Raw genomic sequence first — 18,822 nt, 5'->3', positions numbered from 1 at the left:
GGCAGCGTTTTAATTAGCATTCATTTTCACACTCTGGTCCTTAATGTATGTCCATGCAAATGTGCATATGTGTGTGCGTACTGTACACTCATAATGTATGCTGTAGACGAGCACTTCTTAGCTATGAGAATACTTGATGTGTATCCCATAGCCTGGATGTACAATGGTGCCATCTATCTTAATGCTCCTAATTAATTCTGCAGATGAATGAATGTTGCTGTCACCAAAGAACCAAAGCTGACCTCCCATCCTTTCTCTCCTAAAATAAAAGAGTGATTTCTAAAACGCTTCGGTCGATTGCATTCATGCCACATTCATTCTAAACTTCTCACTAGTAACCAGAGTAACTATAATTTAACACATCTTCTTTTTGAATTAGAATCTGCTGGCAAATCCCGTGTTTGCTGCTATCCTCAACCAGCGTCTCAATGCCACAGGATGGACCGCTGAGCTGCTGGCCAACTTCCTATACAACGGGCCTCCAGAGGATCGTCCACCTGGCATGCCGCCCTACGACTGGCGGAATGTTTACAACACCACTACCCAAACCCTGAAGCTTCTCTCCAACTTCCTTGGTGTATGTAATTATTTTGTCTGTGCTTTTATTAAACGTGTAGAATCTCGTGAACCGGGCTTCCAGACCACTCATGCACCGGAGGGCTACGTGACCTCTTTATTTTAAAAAATAGGCTGTTCTCTGACATTTAAGATTTTTTAAAACACAATTCTCACAGGTGAAGAAATTGGCAATACATATTTGTTCTGCCTTCACTCCACTGTTCTCTTTTAGCCTTTCTCTTCTGTGTTATTCATCTGATTCACCTGATATTACCCATGTGATTTCTTTGGTTGGAGTTGGCGTTAAAAAGAAATGCTGTGTGACCTTTTAAAGTGCTCAAACAAAACTGTCTTGGTTAAAAAAAAAAAAGTTCTCTCTTTTCTGGGTTGTTGGTTTGCCAAAAACATGGTCCAGATGAGCTAGCCATGCTGAGCCAGTGCAGCAGCATCTTACACATTAAATATATATTACAACTTATTTTACAGCGTCAGCGGTAATTTCCCAGTCAGGACATAGTCAGCTATTCAATTACCACACGTACTTTTATTTACAGACTTAAGACAGTGATCTGGCAAAAGTCCTGCATCCCTGACATGATTGCTGCACTTTACTTTACTCCTGTATCTTTCTGTTTGCAACTGTGTCGCAACTCTGGCAGAACACCAGGTGTGCTACAGCATGTGAGCAGGGTGCTTTGCATCCAAGACACAATGTATCCATGTAAAACAGTGCGTTTTTGTTTTGTAGCTCCTTTGTTGCTGTGTCTGTGCTCTGCTGCTGTTAAAAGCAAAATCAAGACTTTTCCAGATGACATGTAGGTTTTTATCTTGCTCACTCTATCTGCTTTTGTGTTTTTTTAGTAGAACAAGCATATAAAGACTTTGGTCTTTTATTCATTAAAGTTAACTTAACTTAGCAAACTGTCAAATACACAGGAAGATCTGTCACTACGTTGCTTCCATGATAATCATACGAAATCATTGTTATGGGCCTGACTATAGTGAATCTGTAAAGGCATCAAACAGAGTAGGAACACACACACACACACAGTTGACATTGATATATTGATCTGTGGCACAGTTTGCAGCAAAATCCTTCTTTCTCTACATTGTGTGATCAGACACATGTATAAAGCCCACCCACACCCCCTGCCACACTCGCATAGCACGCACATTATATCAATCCACAGGCAGGTAAGATGGCAGGTTGGGCCCTTGGGGTAAGACGTACATGGCCAATGAAATTCCAACATAATGCAATCTATCTTCTGCCTTAATGGAAATTGCATCGCTCAAAATGGACACCAGGATAAGAACAGTTATTCAACAACCTTTATTGTGGTGTCCTCTAGTCTGGGTGTATACATCTGTAGGGAAATACAGAGCTTCTTTCAGAGGGCTGGAGAGTATACTTTCAGCATTGACAAGGCAATGTAAGCAGGTGCAGTAGCCATAAGGAAAATAATGCAATATAGTAATGCAAATCAGGCCCACCATGATACACTATATAAACTATTTTACTGCTGGATAGAAAATGGAAATTAGGAAAGTTTGCTTTTTCATGACTAATCTTAAAGACAAACCTATTGTCCAGCTGATGAAAAACATAATTTAGCCTGATTCAATTACTTTTTGGTTACTGGTTTTGCATGCACCATCTGTATGGAGAATAATCAAGCACAAACCCTCTTTAGAGATGACTGATTTCTTGAGCATACATGGAGAAAAACAAGCTAAAAAACGTGTAGACATGGACGCAGCACATAGATGAGGTAAACTCCTTGATAATATGTCTTCACAAATTAGTTATTTGTATCCTTAAAATGATAATATGTGTGAGTAAATTAATAACTCATGATCAATGTCTGACAATCATTTTATAATTGGCTTCTCTCTATGGTGCCACCACCAGCATAAACACTGAAGAATCCGGCTGCATCTCTTTAATAGCACAGGCCCAATTTAGAGCCACAAACTGCTGCTTCAGTTATGAATTGCCCCCAATTTAATAGGATCATGGTGTTAACAGTGGAATTAATAAAAAATAAATAGCAATAGTCATGTAAACTGTTTTCATGGCAGCAGTAACAGTAGTAAACAGTGCCATTGCATCATTGTCATAACCCTGGGAATAAAAATCCATAACAAACTGGTCAATTGCAGATTGAGAAAGTTGCAATATAGTAATATTTTGCTTAAACATTAAGGAGTCGTTTCTGTAAGGATGACTGACCTGTATGAGCTCCTGATGTTTCTCTGATATGAGCAGGTAAAGTTGATTTACAGTATATGTAGTAGGTCTTCTGCTAGAACTAATAACGAGCACTCGTGCAGCCAATTGACCAGCACATTGGCCAGTAACTTCATCATATGCTTATAACCTCATTGGGATACACCCATGTTAATCACTGAACTATCAGTTTGCAGCGTCCACACAGTCCCTAGAAGCATGATGCTACCATGACTAGAGCAACTCAATGTGTTGCCCTGGATGTCTCTGAATTAGGCCAAGATGGGATTGGCAAGCTATCAGCGGGGCCAGTTTCTCAGTCCAGAGCCAGAGTCAAATCGTTGATATCGGACAGCTTCACCTTAGCTGCTGGCCTAGTGGTCAAAGACAAAAAAGAAAACCCAAATGCACAAACAATCTTGCTCTATCCCTTCTAGACACGTCATAGTTGGTAAGACTTTTAGTAACAGAGATTGGTTGATATTTAGCTGATATTTAGTTTAAAAGATTAAATAGGGACATGAAAGCTTCTGAAGGTCATTTGGAATGCGATATGTTAATTAATTTGAATATACATGTAAGAACAGCATTTTTTACTGCTAGTTGGTTCCCATGGTGATCTATTAGGATTTACCTTTCTATACCTGGTTAATATAGAGCGTTTTTTTCCCCATATATTTCATTCAGCACTTGTCCAAACTTAGGGCTCACATAACCATTCCACTGCTGCAATATCCTCACTACTATGTACTGAAGTAATACTGTTGCTGTGATATTTTTTTCCCACCATAGCTTGATATAGATTACAGACTAGAGAATCCTGGGGGAGAAATGATAAAACTATTGCAGCACTGAGATGTGTGGACAGCTGCCAGGTGTGACTGCCTCCCAGGATGACTAGCTCATTATCGTCTCATGAAACAGGGGGACAAGGCTACAGAACAGGGAGTGCTAGCGAGGCTGTATCTCATTTGCTTGTCTGAAGCCCAAAACATTTCCCACCCCCTGGCAGCTCCAGACAATTTGGAACTAGACTGTGCGTGGTTTAGTCAATAGCTGAGTGGTACTTTTCGCTAAATATCCATGTGCCGTTCTGTCAGTGAGTTCATACCTGCCTCTGTTTTATTCTGTCTTTGTGGATACTAAAGTTTTATATAACATGGGAATGATTTGCTCTAAGATCATAGAAAAGTAAGGCATTTTTTGTGATACCTCTGTATTTCTTGACAGTGTTTAGACCTGAATAAGTTTGAGGCAACCCCCACTGAAGGCCATCTGGTGAGCAAAGCACTGGAACTTCTGGAGAACGATACGTACTGGGCTGGTGTGGTCTTTGAAAACCTCCAGTCAGACTCCAGCCACCCTCCTCCTTATGTCAAATACAAAATTCGCATGGACATCGAAGAGGCAGAGCGCACCAATAAAGTGAAAGAAAGGTATGTGATCATCCTCTCTATTTAATACAAGTAAGGGGCTGTTATCATACCTATTGAAATACTGCAATAACTTAATGAAAAACTAACCATATTTCTTATGTAACACATTTAGTTTAACATGAGTTAAAGGAATAATTTGACATTTTGAGAAACACGCTTTCTTGCTGAGAGTTAGATGAGAAGATTGATACCACACTCATATCTGTATGCCAAATATGCCACCAGAACGAAGAGATGGTTAGCTTAGCTTAGCATAAAGACTGGGGAAACAGCTAGCCTGGCTCCGTCCAAAGGTAAATGCTGATAATTAACCAAACAAGATATAAAGTGTTAATTAGTGAGCTTTAGAGGTGCTGGTCGGCAGATTTGTTTTTGTTACCTTTGGACAGAGCTGGGCTAGCTGCCTCCCCTTGCTTCCAGTTTTTGTATTCATGCTAAGCTAATCACCTGCTGGCTTTAGTTTCATTTTTAAAGGGGGACATGGGAGCGGTGTCAATCTGCGCTTCTCTCTGCAAAAGAGTTGATGAGCATATTTTCTAAAATGTCAAAGTATTGCTTTAAGCCCAAAGATTGAAGAAGATGCTGGGTTTTATTGTCCTTTCTGTTTAGTAAATGATGTGGTCTTTTTTTGTCTTTTAAAGTTTACTGTCAAAAAATATTACCTGAAAAATATTACCTGTAACAGTTGTGATACTCTGACAGTATTCCTGACCATTCTGGTTGTAGTTTACTTGCCCTTTGCTAAGACAGATTATGGTGTGTCTGCTTTTAATAAGGTTATGGTCTCCCGGGGCCCGAGACAACTCCTTTAACGACCTGCGCTATATATGGGGAGGCTTCGCCTACCTGCAGGATATGATGGACCACGGCATTATACGAGCGCAAACGTCAAAGACCCAACCCCTTGGTGTTTTTGCCCAGCAAATGCCATACCCTTGCTTCGTGGATGACGTGTGAGTACAAAAGCTCTTATCTGTCAGCTTTGTGATTAGTGGAAGAGGAAGGAGGTATTACAGCAATAAAATGCTGCTCACTCTGGGGAGTTGCCACTCACTGCCACTGCATAGTTGAGTTATGGTCTTATCAGTCACTTTGGCCCTCCAGATTTCCCTGTGGAAACTTCAAGATGCTCCCTCTTATTTGTCTAACTTACCCTTTCTTTAATATCTGTGTTGCTCTTCTGCTCGGGCCTTATGCTATCACTGATCACAGCTGAAGGGACTAAGATAGGGAACTCCTCCAATAATGTCACTGTTAAAAGTCAATAATAAAAATGTAACATCCTTGAGGATACATTTAACCAGGATTTGAGGGTCAACAAAAGAAAAGAAAGAAATCACGGCTGCAAGAGGGAAAGAGTGGGCCAAAACTATTGATTTCTGTCAAACCACAGGAAATTCCTGAATAGTTGATGGATGCTGAATTATTAAAGCAACCACCATGAGTCCCTTCCTTCCTTGTATTTCCGAGGCATGTCATTCTCAAGTGAGCATATTGTGCCCAACGTCTCACAAAGCTCCATCATATGCAAAGACTGTGTTGTGTATCCATTGATAGCACTGGCTTCTATCATGTTAGACCGTCACCTAGGGACAGAAATGATGTGGTATCACTCTTAATCTTCCACAGCCAAGATTTCCTCAGAGTCTGGGAAATTACTCGCATCTACACAACATTATGATCTCCATTAATAAAGGAAAAGCCCAGTGATGCCATCAAGAGAAAAGATAATTACCAGGGAGATTTAAGTCCAACAACACAATACGCCCCTTTCAGTAGACACAAAATTCCAGTGGGAAAAAAAACGCAGTTCCAGAGATTAGGGATCTAATTTTGAAATATTATGTGCTTTGGATAGCACAGAATTTACTGTAAAGCAACCTTTAGAGGGTGTTTGAATTAAGACATTTAAAGAGGCCGAAGCAAGAAGAATTATGAAAATGATGACTTCATATTGAAGATGCATTTGGGCTGCTAATGTCTATAAGCATGAGGTTGTTGAAATGCATGTTTTGAATAATAATGCACTATTCAGCACCACGTTTGTCTTGGAGACATAGAAAACAAGAAAACGTAAGTGCTATGAAAACCATATTCAAAGTAATGGCTTTATTGATATGGTTTTCATCATCTGGGGTTTCTGTTGTTTCTTTATGAAGTCTTTATTTCCTTCTGATTTATATTCACATTGTGCCTTCAAGATTAAAAGCAGCTTCACTGCGTTTCACTTCATTTTGTAGCTGCATTAGTAAACCTGGTTGAAGACACATATTTCATATTTGTTTTAACTGCATAAGTGGGTGCACTTGGTTTGGCATGGCAGGCAATAGGATAGTTTCAGAAGTACTAATTGGAGAGAAGTTGAACTAAATATTGGGCCCAGTGGAGATATTCATCTGAGAGGAGTTTTGGCATTTTGAATTAACTACTGATACTATTCATTAGCGGGTTGACACACTGTGGATGAAAGAAGACAGACATCCCTTCTATTGCCCTTTTGTGCATTTTCTTACTGTACCTCTTTTTTCCAGAACAATAAAACCAAAACATAGCACTAGATTCCTCCATGTTAATGCACAGCACTTTCAGAGATGGCGTGTTCCATATTCAGCATGCCACCTCTGATTGGGGTTTTCAAATAAAAAGCACCAATTTCATTGCTGTGATAATTATCTGAAATTAGACAGCCATGGTACAGCTTATTTGCTAATGTCGGCCCCGTTGCCTCAGTTTCATCTTCCTAAAACAAAGGATTAATAATTACAGAAGATAAATGGAGCCATGAAGCACTGCAATACCCTCAGTCCCTCTACCATTTACTCTTTCGCCTGCCTAGCCATTTGGGCATTTCTATAAATTATTAACACTTGAAAACTGCTATTTCATTCATAAATAATTGAGAGTGAAATCACACAAAGGAAGATGCGCTACAACCCAGAGAACCATGATGGGGAAGAACCTGGGTGGTAATTATTTTCATCTTGAACTGTGTAGTGTCGCCAGCCAAAAGGCAGGAAAGAACATTGTGCGTTCAGATGAACATGTTTGCGGTCTGCTGTTGCTCAGTTTAGAAAATCTAAAGGTCTAATCTGACTTTAAGATGCCATTAAAAACCCCCAGCATTTAGATACTTTCAGATGTGCCATTTAGAATTAAAAAATGTTCTCCACCTGGGAAATACGAGATAAATAATATACATGTATAAACAATCAATGGATAGAAAATATTCTTTTTATACTCTATAAAAAGTATGTGTATGTATTAAAGTGGTATGCGGTTGCAATAGCAGTATTACATGCAAAATATAATACGTTTTAGCAAAATACAGTTAAAGTTTATTCATTGTGGAAATTGGAGGTACATGCTGTCATTTAATTAATAGTTGTTGCTATTTAAGTTTGAGTACATCATGTACAATTTACACAACAGAAATTATTTACACAAAAACTCATAAAACTTTTTGCCAACTTTGCGTGAGAAGACCTTATCATCACTTTCTTTTTATCATTTTTAAAACAATATTCCTATATCACTGATTAACTTCAACAAACAAGCCAGTATTATATGCACTGACCCCAACTCTCATCAACACTCCTAACATCAGACCTGCCTTTGAAATATATATATATTTTTTGCATTCCTCATTTCCTCCTCACAGTGTTCGGTTTTAACACGCCCAATGAACTACCAGCAAGCTGGGCCACTTCAACCGCAACTGACCCTGTTGGCATTTCGAACTTGAGATAACCAAACTATTAGCTCCCACTGTCTTTGTATTCATATTGTGTGCAGGCCTGAGATGGAGGTGTGGTATAAAGCTTGACCCTTGATAGCACATAAACTGGTCCTTTATCAGCGGCACCTGCGCCATCGCACGCTCCTGAATCAGAGGCATCTCTTGTTTGGATCCTGGGGCTGTGCCCCCCATCAACAGGTCTTTCACATTCACATGGGCTTGATGTGAGATCTGAGGCTGTTTTCAGCAATGCATAACATAGGCCGACAGTGGAAGTTAGGAACATTCATCTGAAAGATGTGAGAGGAATATGCTTTTTGTCCATCTACTTTAGCCAATTAACCTAATGTGTTCATTGTTGGTACTGTGAGTGGGCGAAAGTGCGCGCTTTATCTATACAGCACACAACACCCTCTGTCCTTAGACCCACAATTCAAATGAGGAATGATAAGGCTGAGTCCTTACCGCAGCGTCCTGGGTTTGATTCCTTTCCTTTGGGTTAGGGTTTGGGTTGGCAGCTTGTAGGGCACAGAAACAAAAACAGTAAGGGGTCAGAGAAATGCAGCCAATATAAAAAGGTTTGCGGTCTGTTAGTTGAATTCTCGTTGGCAGGACAAACATCGACGATAAGTACAATATAAAAAGGTTTGCGGTCTGTTAGTTGAATTCTCGTTGGCAGGATAAACATCGATGATAAGTACAATGTTAATAGATTAATTGAGACTGAGACCAACCTGCCGGGAGTAAAGTGGTAACAGGTATGAGGCCTGAAGTACAGAAGGATAAGTACTAATTGAAAGTTAAAGCAAAAAGATGATATTAGATATTCCCTGTATTACTCCCCACATGTTGAAAGACCTCTTTGTAGCCACGGCTCATAATCAACTGTAACTTCAGCTTTGCGGTGGGATGCACAGTATAGGCTGTATATTTATTTATTTTACTAAGGTTGTACTAAACAATTTGGATACCAGGATGCCCAGATGCTGCATTTTTTATATGCTTGATATTTTTCTAAAATGTAATAAAATATGTTTTATATATATATATATATACACACACAGTATATATAATGTAAAACTGCTCCTGCTAAAGATACAAAGACAAAACTTTCTTGGCTTGCTTTCATCTCCCACAGGTCTTGACCCCACTTTGATATAACTGTGAACATACCGTTCTTCCATAGAAAGCCAGACATTACCTCGGGAACAATAGATAATTGGAGGCATACCTTATCATCAGTTTGATGTTAAAGAATATAATTGTTTGTTGTTTTTTTTAAGAATAGGTTAGTACTGGAAAAATTGTTGATTGAACAATGCTTCTTGGCTTTTACAAAAAGTCTCAATATCTTAATATCCAGTTATTAATATTTATAGAATTATTCACAAAGTATTCAGCAGGGACTAATGAAAGCAGTGTGTCACTATCAATGGTTAACAGTTTTTATAATTTTTGTCTTCTAAATGTATGGCGGAGAAAAGAATTTGAAAACTATATAATAATCTTTGAACTAGCTGTTTCTCATTAATGGAATTATATCTCAATTTATAGATGTGATCTTGCTGTTACAAAAAAAAGATAAACCACATGACATATGGGTTTCTAAGTACTCTTTATGCCATAACTGCATGCGCATTTTACCTCAAGCAATAATCTGTATCAGCAATGAGATAATCCACATTGAATAAAGTCTGTTCCCTTCAATGAATTGCTCATTTCTAACCCGCCAAGAAACTCAACGGTATATTTGCTCAAAATGAGACAGGAAGCTCTTTTTTTTTAGCATAGTACGCCAACCTCTGGGGAGGCTGTGCTCTACTATCTCTCGATTTACTGAGAAATCCGTCTTCCAGCTTCCCTAAATTTAGGTCAGGCTGCCAATGTAACTGGAGCCCTGTAACACGGACCCGCCTGGAGTTCTATTACTTAAGCACCTTTGATCGATCAGCGAATGTATAATTCAAGAGCATCTGGTGGCAAGGTTGTCAGTGTCAGACACGGTGTGCATGACTGATCTCTCCCCCTCCAGTGCTAGAAGTCACAGAAGGAGTTAACTCACACAGGCTGTCAGCTGTTACTGAGATGTTAGGGGAGAATCGGGAGCAGATAATACCAGAATTAGTATTCAACCTAGTGCATTTGCTACTTGAGGCTGCTTACTTCCCTTGAAAAGGTGCTAATGTATGAGTTAGCTTTATTTGTTGAAGTGTATTGAATTTCCAGGTTCAAAGACTCAATTTTATTTATGTAATCTTGTAACGGATTCTGGTTTAAGTTGCTCGGGGTCTGAACTTTTAGAAACTCCGTGTCAACCAATCCTTTCTTGCTGCTTTCAAGGCCTCGTTTGTAAGCGATCCATCCCACTAGGGTGGGGGAAGTGTCCTCGAAAAACAACTCTGCCTGTCTCTCATTCAAGTTCTTGTGTAACTGAACTTCCTCTCAGGTCTCCGTGGAACTAACTTAATCTTTTTGTTGTGCTAGCAATACTGTCCAGTACTTTCATCATCAGTTGATTCACTGACAAAGATGCTATATACTAAACGATATTTTGTGTGTACTGAAACTTAAAATGAATGTAAACATTTTGTTTTGCCTCATCCCTGTTCACTTGGTACAATGTAAAGTTATCCACTGAAATAAAAGCTGCCGCAGTAAGATAATGGGAAGAGGGTGAGAAAATGCTTTTTAAAAGACAAATATGGTAAAATAATTTATAGATGTTTGAAAAGAAATACAAATAACAAAGAAAAAATTACTGCTTAAAAATCACCTTCTGAAAAAAGCACTTATACAGGGCTAACTAGCAATTATGGTAAGTAGTTGTTTGCGTGAACTCTTCTGACTTGGCGGGGATTCAATCAGGCCTTTTAAAAATAACTTAAAAATAACACATTTCATGAAAATGTGCTTGAAGTGGACTTTGATCAATTGTTAATGTTAAATAGCTTGAAAGAAGAGCATCATTCTGCCAATTACTGCGTATTCACTTTGTGCTTCATCTCTACCTCCATGCTGAGCAGTGCTTTGCTTGCATTATATCCCCCAGTATTTATGGAATGCAAGCATAAGTTATATGTGAAATCTATACTTTGTCAAAATCTATTTGATATCCCTCCTTCACTGTCCAATAAAGCAAAGGAAGCACTTTGTTATATTGGCAGAGGAGAAGATATTGACATGGCATTTTGGTGGCATTATGAAGCCAGTTTAATATCACCTTATTGTTTTCTAGCAGTGTCAAATCATACATCATCTCTGGCACGAGGTGCAGGACGAAATGGCTTGATTGAGCTGATGCACCAAGTTTATGAAGGTTAGCTCTGTGTGAAAATAAAAATGCCTCAATGCCATTGACTCTCTGAATACAGTGGTCTTGATTGTCCCTCATAATGATAACATTTTCACTATCTGCAAAATAGTTTGCATTTCCTTTTACTTACCACGAGTACAGGATAAGACTGCAAAAGGTAACCTTTAGAATATTTAAAATATGCATGTAAAAGGCTGATTCTCTTTCTGTTAGATATCATTAAGGCTGTAACTAACAATTATTTGTATCAAGAAAGGTGGCAGTGCTTCCTCCATGACTCCACTATACACTCCTTTTTGTCAACATGTAGTCCTGACCTTTTTGATTGCTTTCTTCTACAACCAGCTTCATCCAGAGTATTGGAGGCATCCTCCCCATGTTCCTGGTGCTGGCCTTCATGTACACTGTGTGCATGACCATCAAAGGCCTGGTGCTGGAGAAGGAACTCCGGCTCAAGGAAGTGCTGCGTGCTGTTGGCATTCAGAACGGTGCCCTTTGGTCTGCGAGGTTCACAGAGAACATTGTTCTGCTCACTGTTCCCTGTCTGCTCATAAGTGTCATGGTTAAGGTCAGTCGAAATGAGTCGCTCAATGGAAAGTATCAAAACACAAAGCATCGACGTGTGAGTATAATGCATGTTAAATGCTCACACCTTTCAAGTATTTTCGGTCACATTACTCAAACTTTTTAGGAATAACACTTTTCTTTTCATCAATGACTATACTGTATGTGTTTAGGAGATTTGTAACATTATATATCATCACATAGGATATGTATCTTAATGTATTGAATAATTTTTATGGAAGAGATCATTTTAGCCATAATTCCACCTAAAAACAAATAAACGAAACAGAAAATGCAGTGAAGCTCATCATACCAGCAGGACTAAAAGAATAAGCATCTGACCGAACGCATCCAACCAAATAATCTCATCCTCTCACGGCTCATTCAGGTCAGAGAATTGTTTGTGCTTTGTGTTTTGGTATTCTTGCTGTTGTTAATCATGACCAATTAATGAGCACAAATCTATTATCCGTGATTCCTCAAATCAGCCTTCATGGGCTAATTAATTGAGCATGCAACCAAAACTGCAATTTAGTCAAATTAAAATCACACCAGTACTATTTGCCCTTTATTTCCTGTAATTGCATCACCTCTTCTTCTGTGCCTTTATACATAAATATGCCTTAGAGTGAATGATTGGCGCTGTATGTTCCTGTGATTGCAACGAAAATGTATGGCTTTGGCCACTAGAACGCTGTGCACTATTTTACATTATTGAATTTTCAGGGTAATAACATTGAGTGGGAGGAATAGCAGTACACCAAAGACCTCAAGTTCAGAGAGGGGCTCTAGTGTGTGGACTAAAATCCCTTTTGCAGTCCAGAAGTTTTTTTAATATACACTGCTGTGATTTGTAAGAAATGGTAAGATAACTGTTGGGTTATGTGAGACAAATATGAACAAACAAGATTAATATTTGGCTTGTTTTTTTTTCCTGTGCCGACTGAACTAAAAGTTAACCCCTCAGAAATAATTTGAATTTGAGAGTACTCGTCAAAGCACTGTGTTTAGATTTATTGTATTGAAAAGCCTTTGAACTCATGCATAATGTGCCAACCACAGGTTGGAACAGTAGGAAAGAACAATAAGACAACCAAATCCTATCTCAGCATCATCGTGATGTATAATGCACTGTGAGCACAATCATCTAATGGGTCTAATCCCATCAATCATTACAAAAACTGCGGAACAAAATGCAAAATGGAGTTGGTGTTATTCCCAGAAAAGAGTCTCAAGAAAATGTGACCAACATAAGTTATGTGCAATATGTGTATTATCGTTTTTCTTATTTATATACTGGAAATATCTCTTTTTAGTTTATGTACTGATGCCACTGTTGAATCAATGATTTGATGGGATATAATAGGCTTCCTTATCTGTAGGAATGATCCTCTGCTTAAGGATTGATTAGGAAAGATGCACAACGCACAGTTATCACTAACAGGGGACCCTTTGTGCCTTCGGTGACATACGATGTAGCAGCCTTGTTATTGGTCTCCTTTAGATCCAGCACATCCTTCAACGACTCCTTGTTTTGTAGGCACCGTTAATGAAATAAAAAAGGATGGTTATTTTAGATCGGCCTAATCAATTTCTGCAGTTTAATTGGAAAATGCGGCTGGTAAATAAAAAGTGATATTTGAACAGCTGGGTGAAATGTAATTTCCCATCAGCCTAATGTGTTTGCAAGCCATCAACAATTTGTAAACATTAATAACAATAAATTGAGTTAGTTGAGTGCCTTGGAGGAGCAACTGCAAGCACGATGTGTATTCAGATCACAGGCCCATTCTAAATGATAATTTCACAGCCATTTTCAGCACATTAATAATAATAGCAAATCAAATGTTAATTATCATAAGGCTGTATCTGGATTAGGTGTGACAACAACCAGTTTTGTCATCTGCACCTGAGTCCTCTGTCATTTTACACTTGTTTTCTCTTCCATTATGGAGGAGGTAATGCATGTATTATCTAGGCTGATATATTTACACTGTTCCCGCACTCGGCACCCGTCTCCAACCAGCTGAATCAAGGTCTGTGTTTGACAGGATTTTCTTTATGGAAACTAGCACTGATCAGTGATGATCAATACACATTTCTCCCAAACAGTATGTCCTTTTGACAACTCAAAACCACCTTCCAAGTGTTTTGTCACGTTCGCGCTCGGTCATTAACATTTGATTAATTTGTTGTGCACAACAACACTGAGCACTGAGAAAAGAATGCAAATGACAGCGTCAGAGACCACCTTCACAGTCGGAAGACAGCTATTGACATCTCATCAATCACCCATGCAAACAGGACTAAAAATGAAAAAAAATACATTTAATAAAGTGAGACATTATTGAGCCAGGAATGGATAGTGTCGGAACATTACCTTTACTTAAAAATACTAAAAATAATTAGTTGACAGCTGTAGTCACTTGTATAAAATATGGTACATTGTTATATATTAAACTACCTATATATAAAATGCTGCTTGCATGCACATATAAACTGGGTCATTTTGCCTACGTAATGAGTACTTTTACTTTTGTTACCTTAAGTACATTGTGCTGGTAATGCATGTGAAAGCAGTTGCTCATTATCACCCTCCCTGCATCCCTGCACAGAGTTTTAGCATCTTTCAGCTCATTGTTGTTTTTTGCCCGCAATGCTGCTGTTTTGGCTCAGTCTCATCGTTCTCATCGGTGCCTTCTCCAGCAGCTGTTTTCCCCAAGAAAGCTCCAAAAACTCACTGTACGTTGCCTGCTCAGCACCAAACAACAGAGAGACAAAGTTAGCAGCTAGCTAGTGAATATAATGGAGTATATATTGAGTAGGGGAAACCAAAGCAGAGAAAAAACAGAGTGAATCCTAAGTGAACTCAATTCGTCAGAAACACACCTCTAAATGAAGGTCCGCAGCCAGATTCGAACTGGATGTCGCGGTTCATGGTTGGTGTCTTGACCTCTAAGCCACAGGGGTGCCCTGACTGCAAATGAATGCTAATATTGCTCTGTATCATTTGCTAACCTTTCATCCAGATATAGAATACATGTTAATACCAGATGTCAATGGGCTTATTATCTTGTCTGGTCTGGCTCCTCCACCCTTTAGGTTCCTCCGGTCTCTGGCACGCTCCCTTCCCTTATACATGACTTTAGCCTGGATCTGTTCAGTGGCCATGATTGTTAAGGGTATCGTTGCAGAGAAAGAGGCCAGGCTTAAGGAGACAGTGAGGATCATGGGCCTGAGAAACGCCATCTATTGGCTGAGCTGGGCAGTGTCCAGTGTGCTGCCGCTGGCTGTCAGCGCTCTCCTGCTTACCCTTATCCTGAAGGTGATTTCAAAATGATTTAACAATGATTCAAGGAGGACCCAACACTACTTTTGGAGAGTTTCAGCCATCAAGTCTCATGGACTAATGAGACTTTTGTTTAAAATAATGAAGATGTTAATTTGAAGGGAAACCTAAGCACTAAAATGAGTTCATTTTACTTGACGCTAGCACAGTTATACTTGAGAGTTCATTTAGGCTGTGTAAATTTGGAAGAGCTTTTGTAATTAACATTCATACAGTTCCATGTAACAGTGTGCTCTATAAGGTTTTTAATCATAATCGCACCATTACAATAGCGCCATTATCCTAACAGTTCAAGTGCCTCTTTGAATTAGGCTTGGAGAAGACATCAGCATTATGGTGTGATGTGGAAGAATGGATGGATTCATGAGCTCACTAAAATTAGAGAAGGGTCCTCCATCAAACTGGCAGAGTAAAAGAGTGACATTTAATGACTTAAGAGAATTTAAAAATAAAATAAAAAATTTCAGGTGTATCAGAAATATTGATAACACCAGATATTTTAACCCTTTTACCCTGTCTGCTGTAAATCAAGCTATAATAATCACATTTTCTAAATCTCACTGTTTCCTTGATAAAGAACCTGCAAGATAACCTCTTTTACTAAACCCTGAACTTTTTTGGGTTCTTTTGACGTCACATTTCTGTTTCTTTTGACACAGTATGGCAAAGTGCTGCAATACAGCGACCCCTCAGTGATCTTTGTCTTCCTGCTGGTGTTCTGCCTGGCCACCATCACTCAGTGCTTCTTCATTAGCGTCTTCTTCTCTAAGGCCAACTTAGCAGCGGCGTGTGGCGGCCTCATCTATTTTGTCCTCTACCTGCCGCACATCCTTTGCTACGCCTGGAGGGACGTCATGGGTTTCCGGGCCAAGGTTGTTGTGGTAAGTTCGTCTTTAGCTCTGACATGGTTTTTAATATTTTCCCCTGCCATTATCACACATGAAGGCTGACTGTAGTTTGAGTTATATTCCTTGCTTATGTTTCTGCCACTATAATCACACTTTCTATAATTACACTTTAGTAATCACATCTGTTTGTTTCTTATCCTTTTTCCTTTTCCTTTTAAATCCAAACAGGCACAAATCTGAAGTGAATTCACTCCCGGTGCCAATAATATCTCTAAGAGATTGGCTGGAGGATGAATTTAGAATTGCAGTGAAACTTAAATCGCAAACATAAAACCTTTTAGGAATTGTTTTAAATATTCATACTGTCAGTATGCATTGGTTTCCATTTGTTCAGACATATTTTGGCACAGACCTGAAGAATTTTGTTAAAACTGGACATTCTCAAGTGTCAGAAACCTGAAACATTTACATAAAAGAAGAGACTAGACAGACACAGTGAGGAAGTTGGGGATTTTCTCCTATCCTTTAAGGGATAAAGATAAATAGTACACCATTGCTCAACTTTCAGTGTAGCCTCTCTGTGTGACCTTTATGGCGGTGCCAGTATCATTTGTCCTCAATCTGTCCTTTCCGCAGACAAAGACACTCAAAATCTTGAATCTTCATTGCCGTGCGTGCGAGTGAATCTTCCCAGAATTTCAATCAGGCCATGTTTTCTTGTTTATCAATTTCAACAAAAACAGTCTCATGGTACTTATTTATCAAATTGAAATAGTGGCAGTCAATAATATCTTACATTAGCACCTGACAGAAGTCACTTTTGCTTTCATCTTTCATCCTTGGAGACTTCGTGAACCTTGCTTTTGCCAACATTATGAAATTGCTTGTCTTTGAGCTAGTCCTTTAAAATTATGTCATTCTTTTTCTTTAGGAAACTTTTCAGCCCATTTCCTTTTACAGACTGCATGCAGGTTAGGGAGGCATTTTACATATAAAGCACTGCAAACCTTATTTAATCTCTACACAAAGTGCCATTGCTAGGTCCTCCCCTGGTGCTGAGATTCTTCTCCCCTGCTCCAAGTAGATGGATAGCCCTCTGGCCCTCTAATTAGCATGAGCAATGTTCCTCTGACCAAACCGCTATCCAGTTCATTCTTACACTTTATCAGTGAGATGTCTGTGTGTGTGTGTGTGTGTGTGTGTGCGGAGGTCTCTCTCTCAGATGAAACCACATTGTGCCAAGGCATACAAATTCTCCCCCACATTGTCCTTGATAATGAAGTCTTTAATCGGAACAGAATTTCAAAGGATCACCTGAATTTGATTGGAGCTCTGTGTCAAAGGAGAGCTACAGGGAAGGCCACTATATGACAGGGCATAGTCACAATCCAACTACCTATCTACTGTACTTTATTTTCTCCCTTCTTTACCTCCAGTTTTTAATGAGGTAGAAATAAGAGAGAGCCCAGAGTTCTTTTGTATTTTGGAAAACTAGAAATATTTTCAATTAATCTGTCAGTCCTGGAAAAATCCTAAGAAAAGGTGGTAATTCCTGCAAAATCATTTAGAACTTCTCAGGTTTTCCTTTGCTGAAATCAATTAATTGATCTGTGCTGTTGCAACATCTGGCAGCTGACTTATGGGTATGGGTTTTGTTCAGACTTTCTTTGCAGCAGTGTCACTCTTCTGACATTTTAATATACAGTATTACAATAATTTCTTATTACATTCGATTTCTTTTTTTTTGGGGGGGGGGGGGGGGGGGGGGCGGTATTATTGTAGTTACTCAGTAGCATACAGTATAGAGGCAGACAGGAAATGAGGGGAGAGAGATATAGCACTATAAAATGTCCGTCCAATTATCTAGCTTGTTTTAAATAGCTTGTTTAGTCTGACCATTAGAGATATTCAAGCTGCTAATCCTCACATATGAGAAGCTAAAACAAGGGAATATTTGATATTTTTCCTTGACAAATAGAGATATATCAAGAAAGTTGCCAATTTTGCATCAATGGACTAATTGATTAATGGACCAATTATGACATTTTCCTGCAAGACTTTTACAGTTTTTAAAGGAAACTACTTCAGACAAAAACACATTTGTCTCTGTTGTGATCTTGTTCGTCATTCCAGCTCTATTTGTCAAAAAATGCCCTAGAAAACGACTTCTTAAAAAGAGCTGGAAGCCTGATTACTCTTCCTCTTACTAATGCTCTTTGTCTGTAGCCAGCTGAAGGGTGGCTGAATCTGCAGTGCTGACATGTGTTCAATAGAGGAGACTTGTTTTGTTTGTGTCCAAACTCGTGCTCTTTTCTCAAAAGCCAAAAGAGTGGTTCCTGACGCTTTGTCAGCCGTTCATACAGAGGTCAAGGATGGTTGCCCACTAGCCCTGCTGTCACCCCTCATCTACTGATTCACTGTTGATTGCATGGCAGTGGATGGGCAGTGGAGGACGACACAGGAAGTTGCCAGCAGTGTTAGCAGCCAGGCTAGAGATCTGGCGTCACTGCAGAGCTTTTCAGATCCTCTGCTTGGTAATGTAACATCGGGTGCACAGTATCCACGATGTGCCTCTCTGAAGCTTCTGCAAATGTTTCTGCCGGAGTGAAAATGCTGTGAGCAAATGAGGCATGATAAAACAGCTGGCAGGCAACATGGCAATGCAGAGTGATAGGCCATGGCAGATGATGTCTCATGGGCAAAGCATCATTTGCAATTTCCTACTGTATGAAAGATCCCACAAATCTTAGTTTTCGGCACACACATTTGAGTCTCCATCGTTGTTCTT

General features: G+C 39.2%; 1 protein-coding gene across 1 annotated transcript in view; it reads left to right on the top strand.

The window, feature by feature from the left end:
- The window catches only part of LOC139305672 (phospholipid-transporting ATPase ABCA1-like), a 125,633-nt gene that overhangs the window by 21,763 nt on the left and 85,048 nt on the right, over positions 1-18,822 (top strand). The window contains exons 11-15 of the mRNA XM_070929595.1: positions 380-577; positions 4,019-4,224; positions 5,001-5,177; positions 11,619-11,841; positions 15,846-16,067. Coding sequence (XP_070785696.1) covers positions 380-577; positions 4,019-4,224; positions 5,001-5,177; positions 11,619-11,841; positions 15,846-16,067 — 1,026 coding nt within the window. The remainder of the gene's footprint in view (positions 1-379; positions 578-4,018; positions 4,225-5,000; positions 5,178-11,618; positions 11,842-15,845; positions 16,068-18,822) is intronic.

The sequence above is a fragment of the Enoplosus armatus genome, chromosome 23, assembly GCF_043641665.1.
Source record: "Enoplosus armatus isolate fEnoArm2 chromosome 23, fEnoArm2.hap1, whole genome shotgun sequence".
Classification (NCBI taxonomy): domain Eukaryota; kingdom Metazoa; phylum Chordata; class Actinopteri; order Centrarchiformes; family Enoplosidae; genus Enoplosus; species Enoplosus armatus.
Note: the sequence above shows the minus strand (reverse complement) of the source record. Positions and strands in the feature narration are given on the sequence as shown.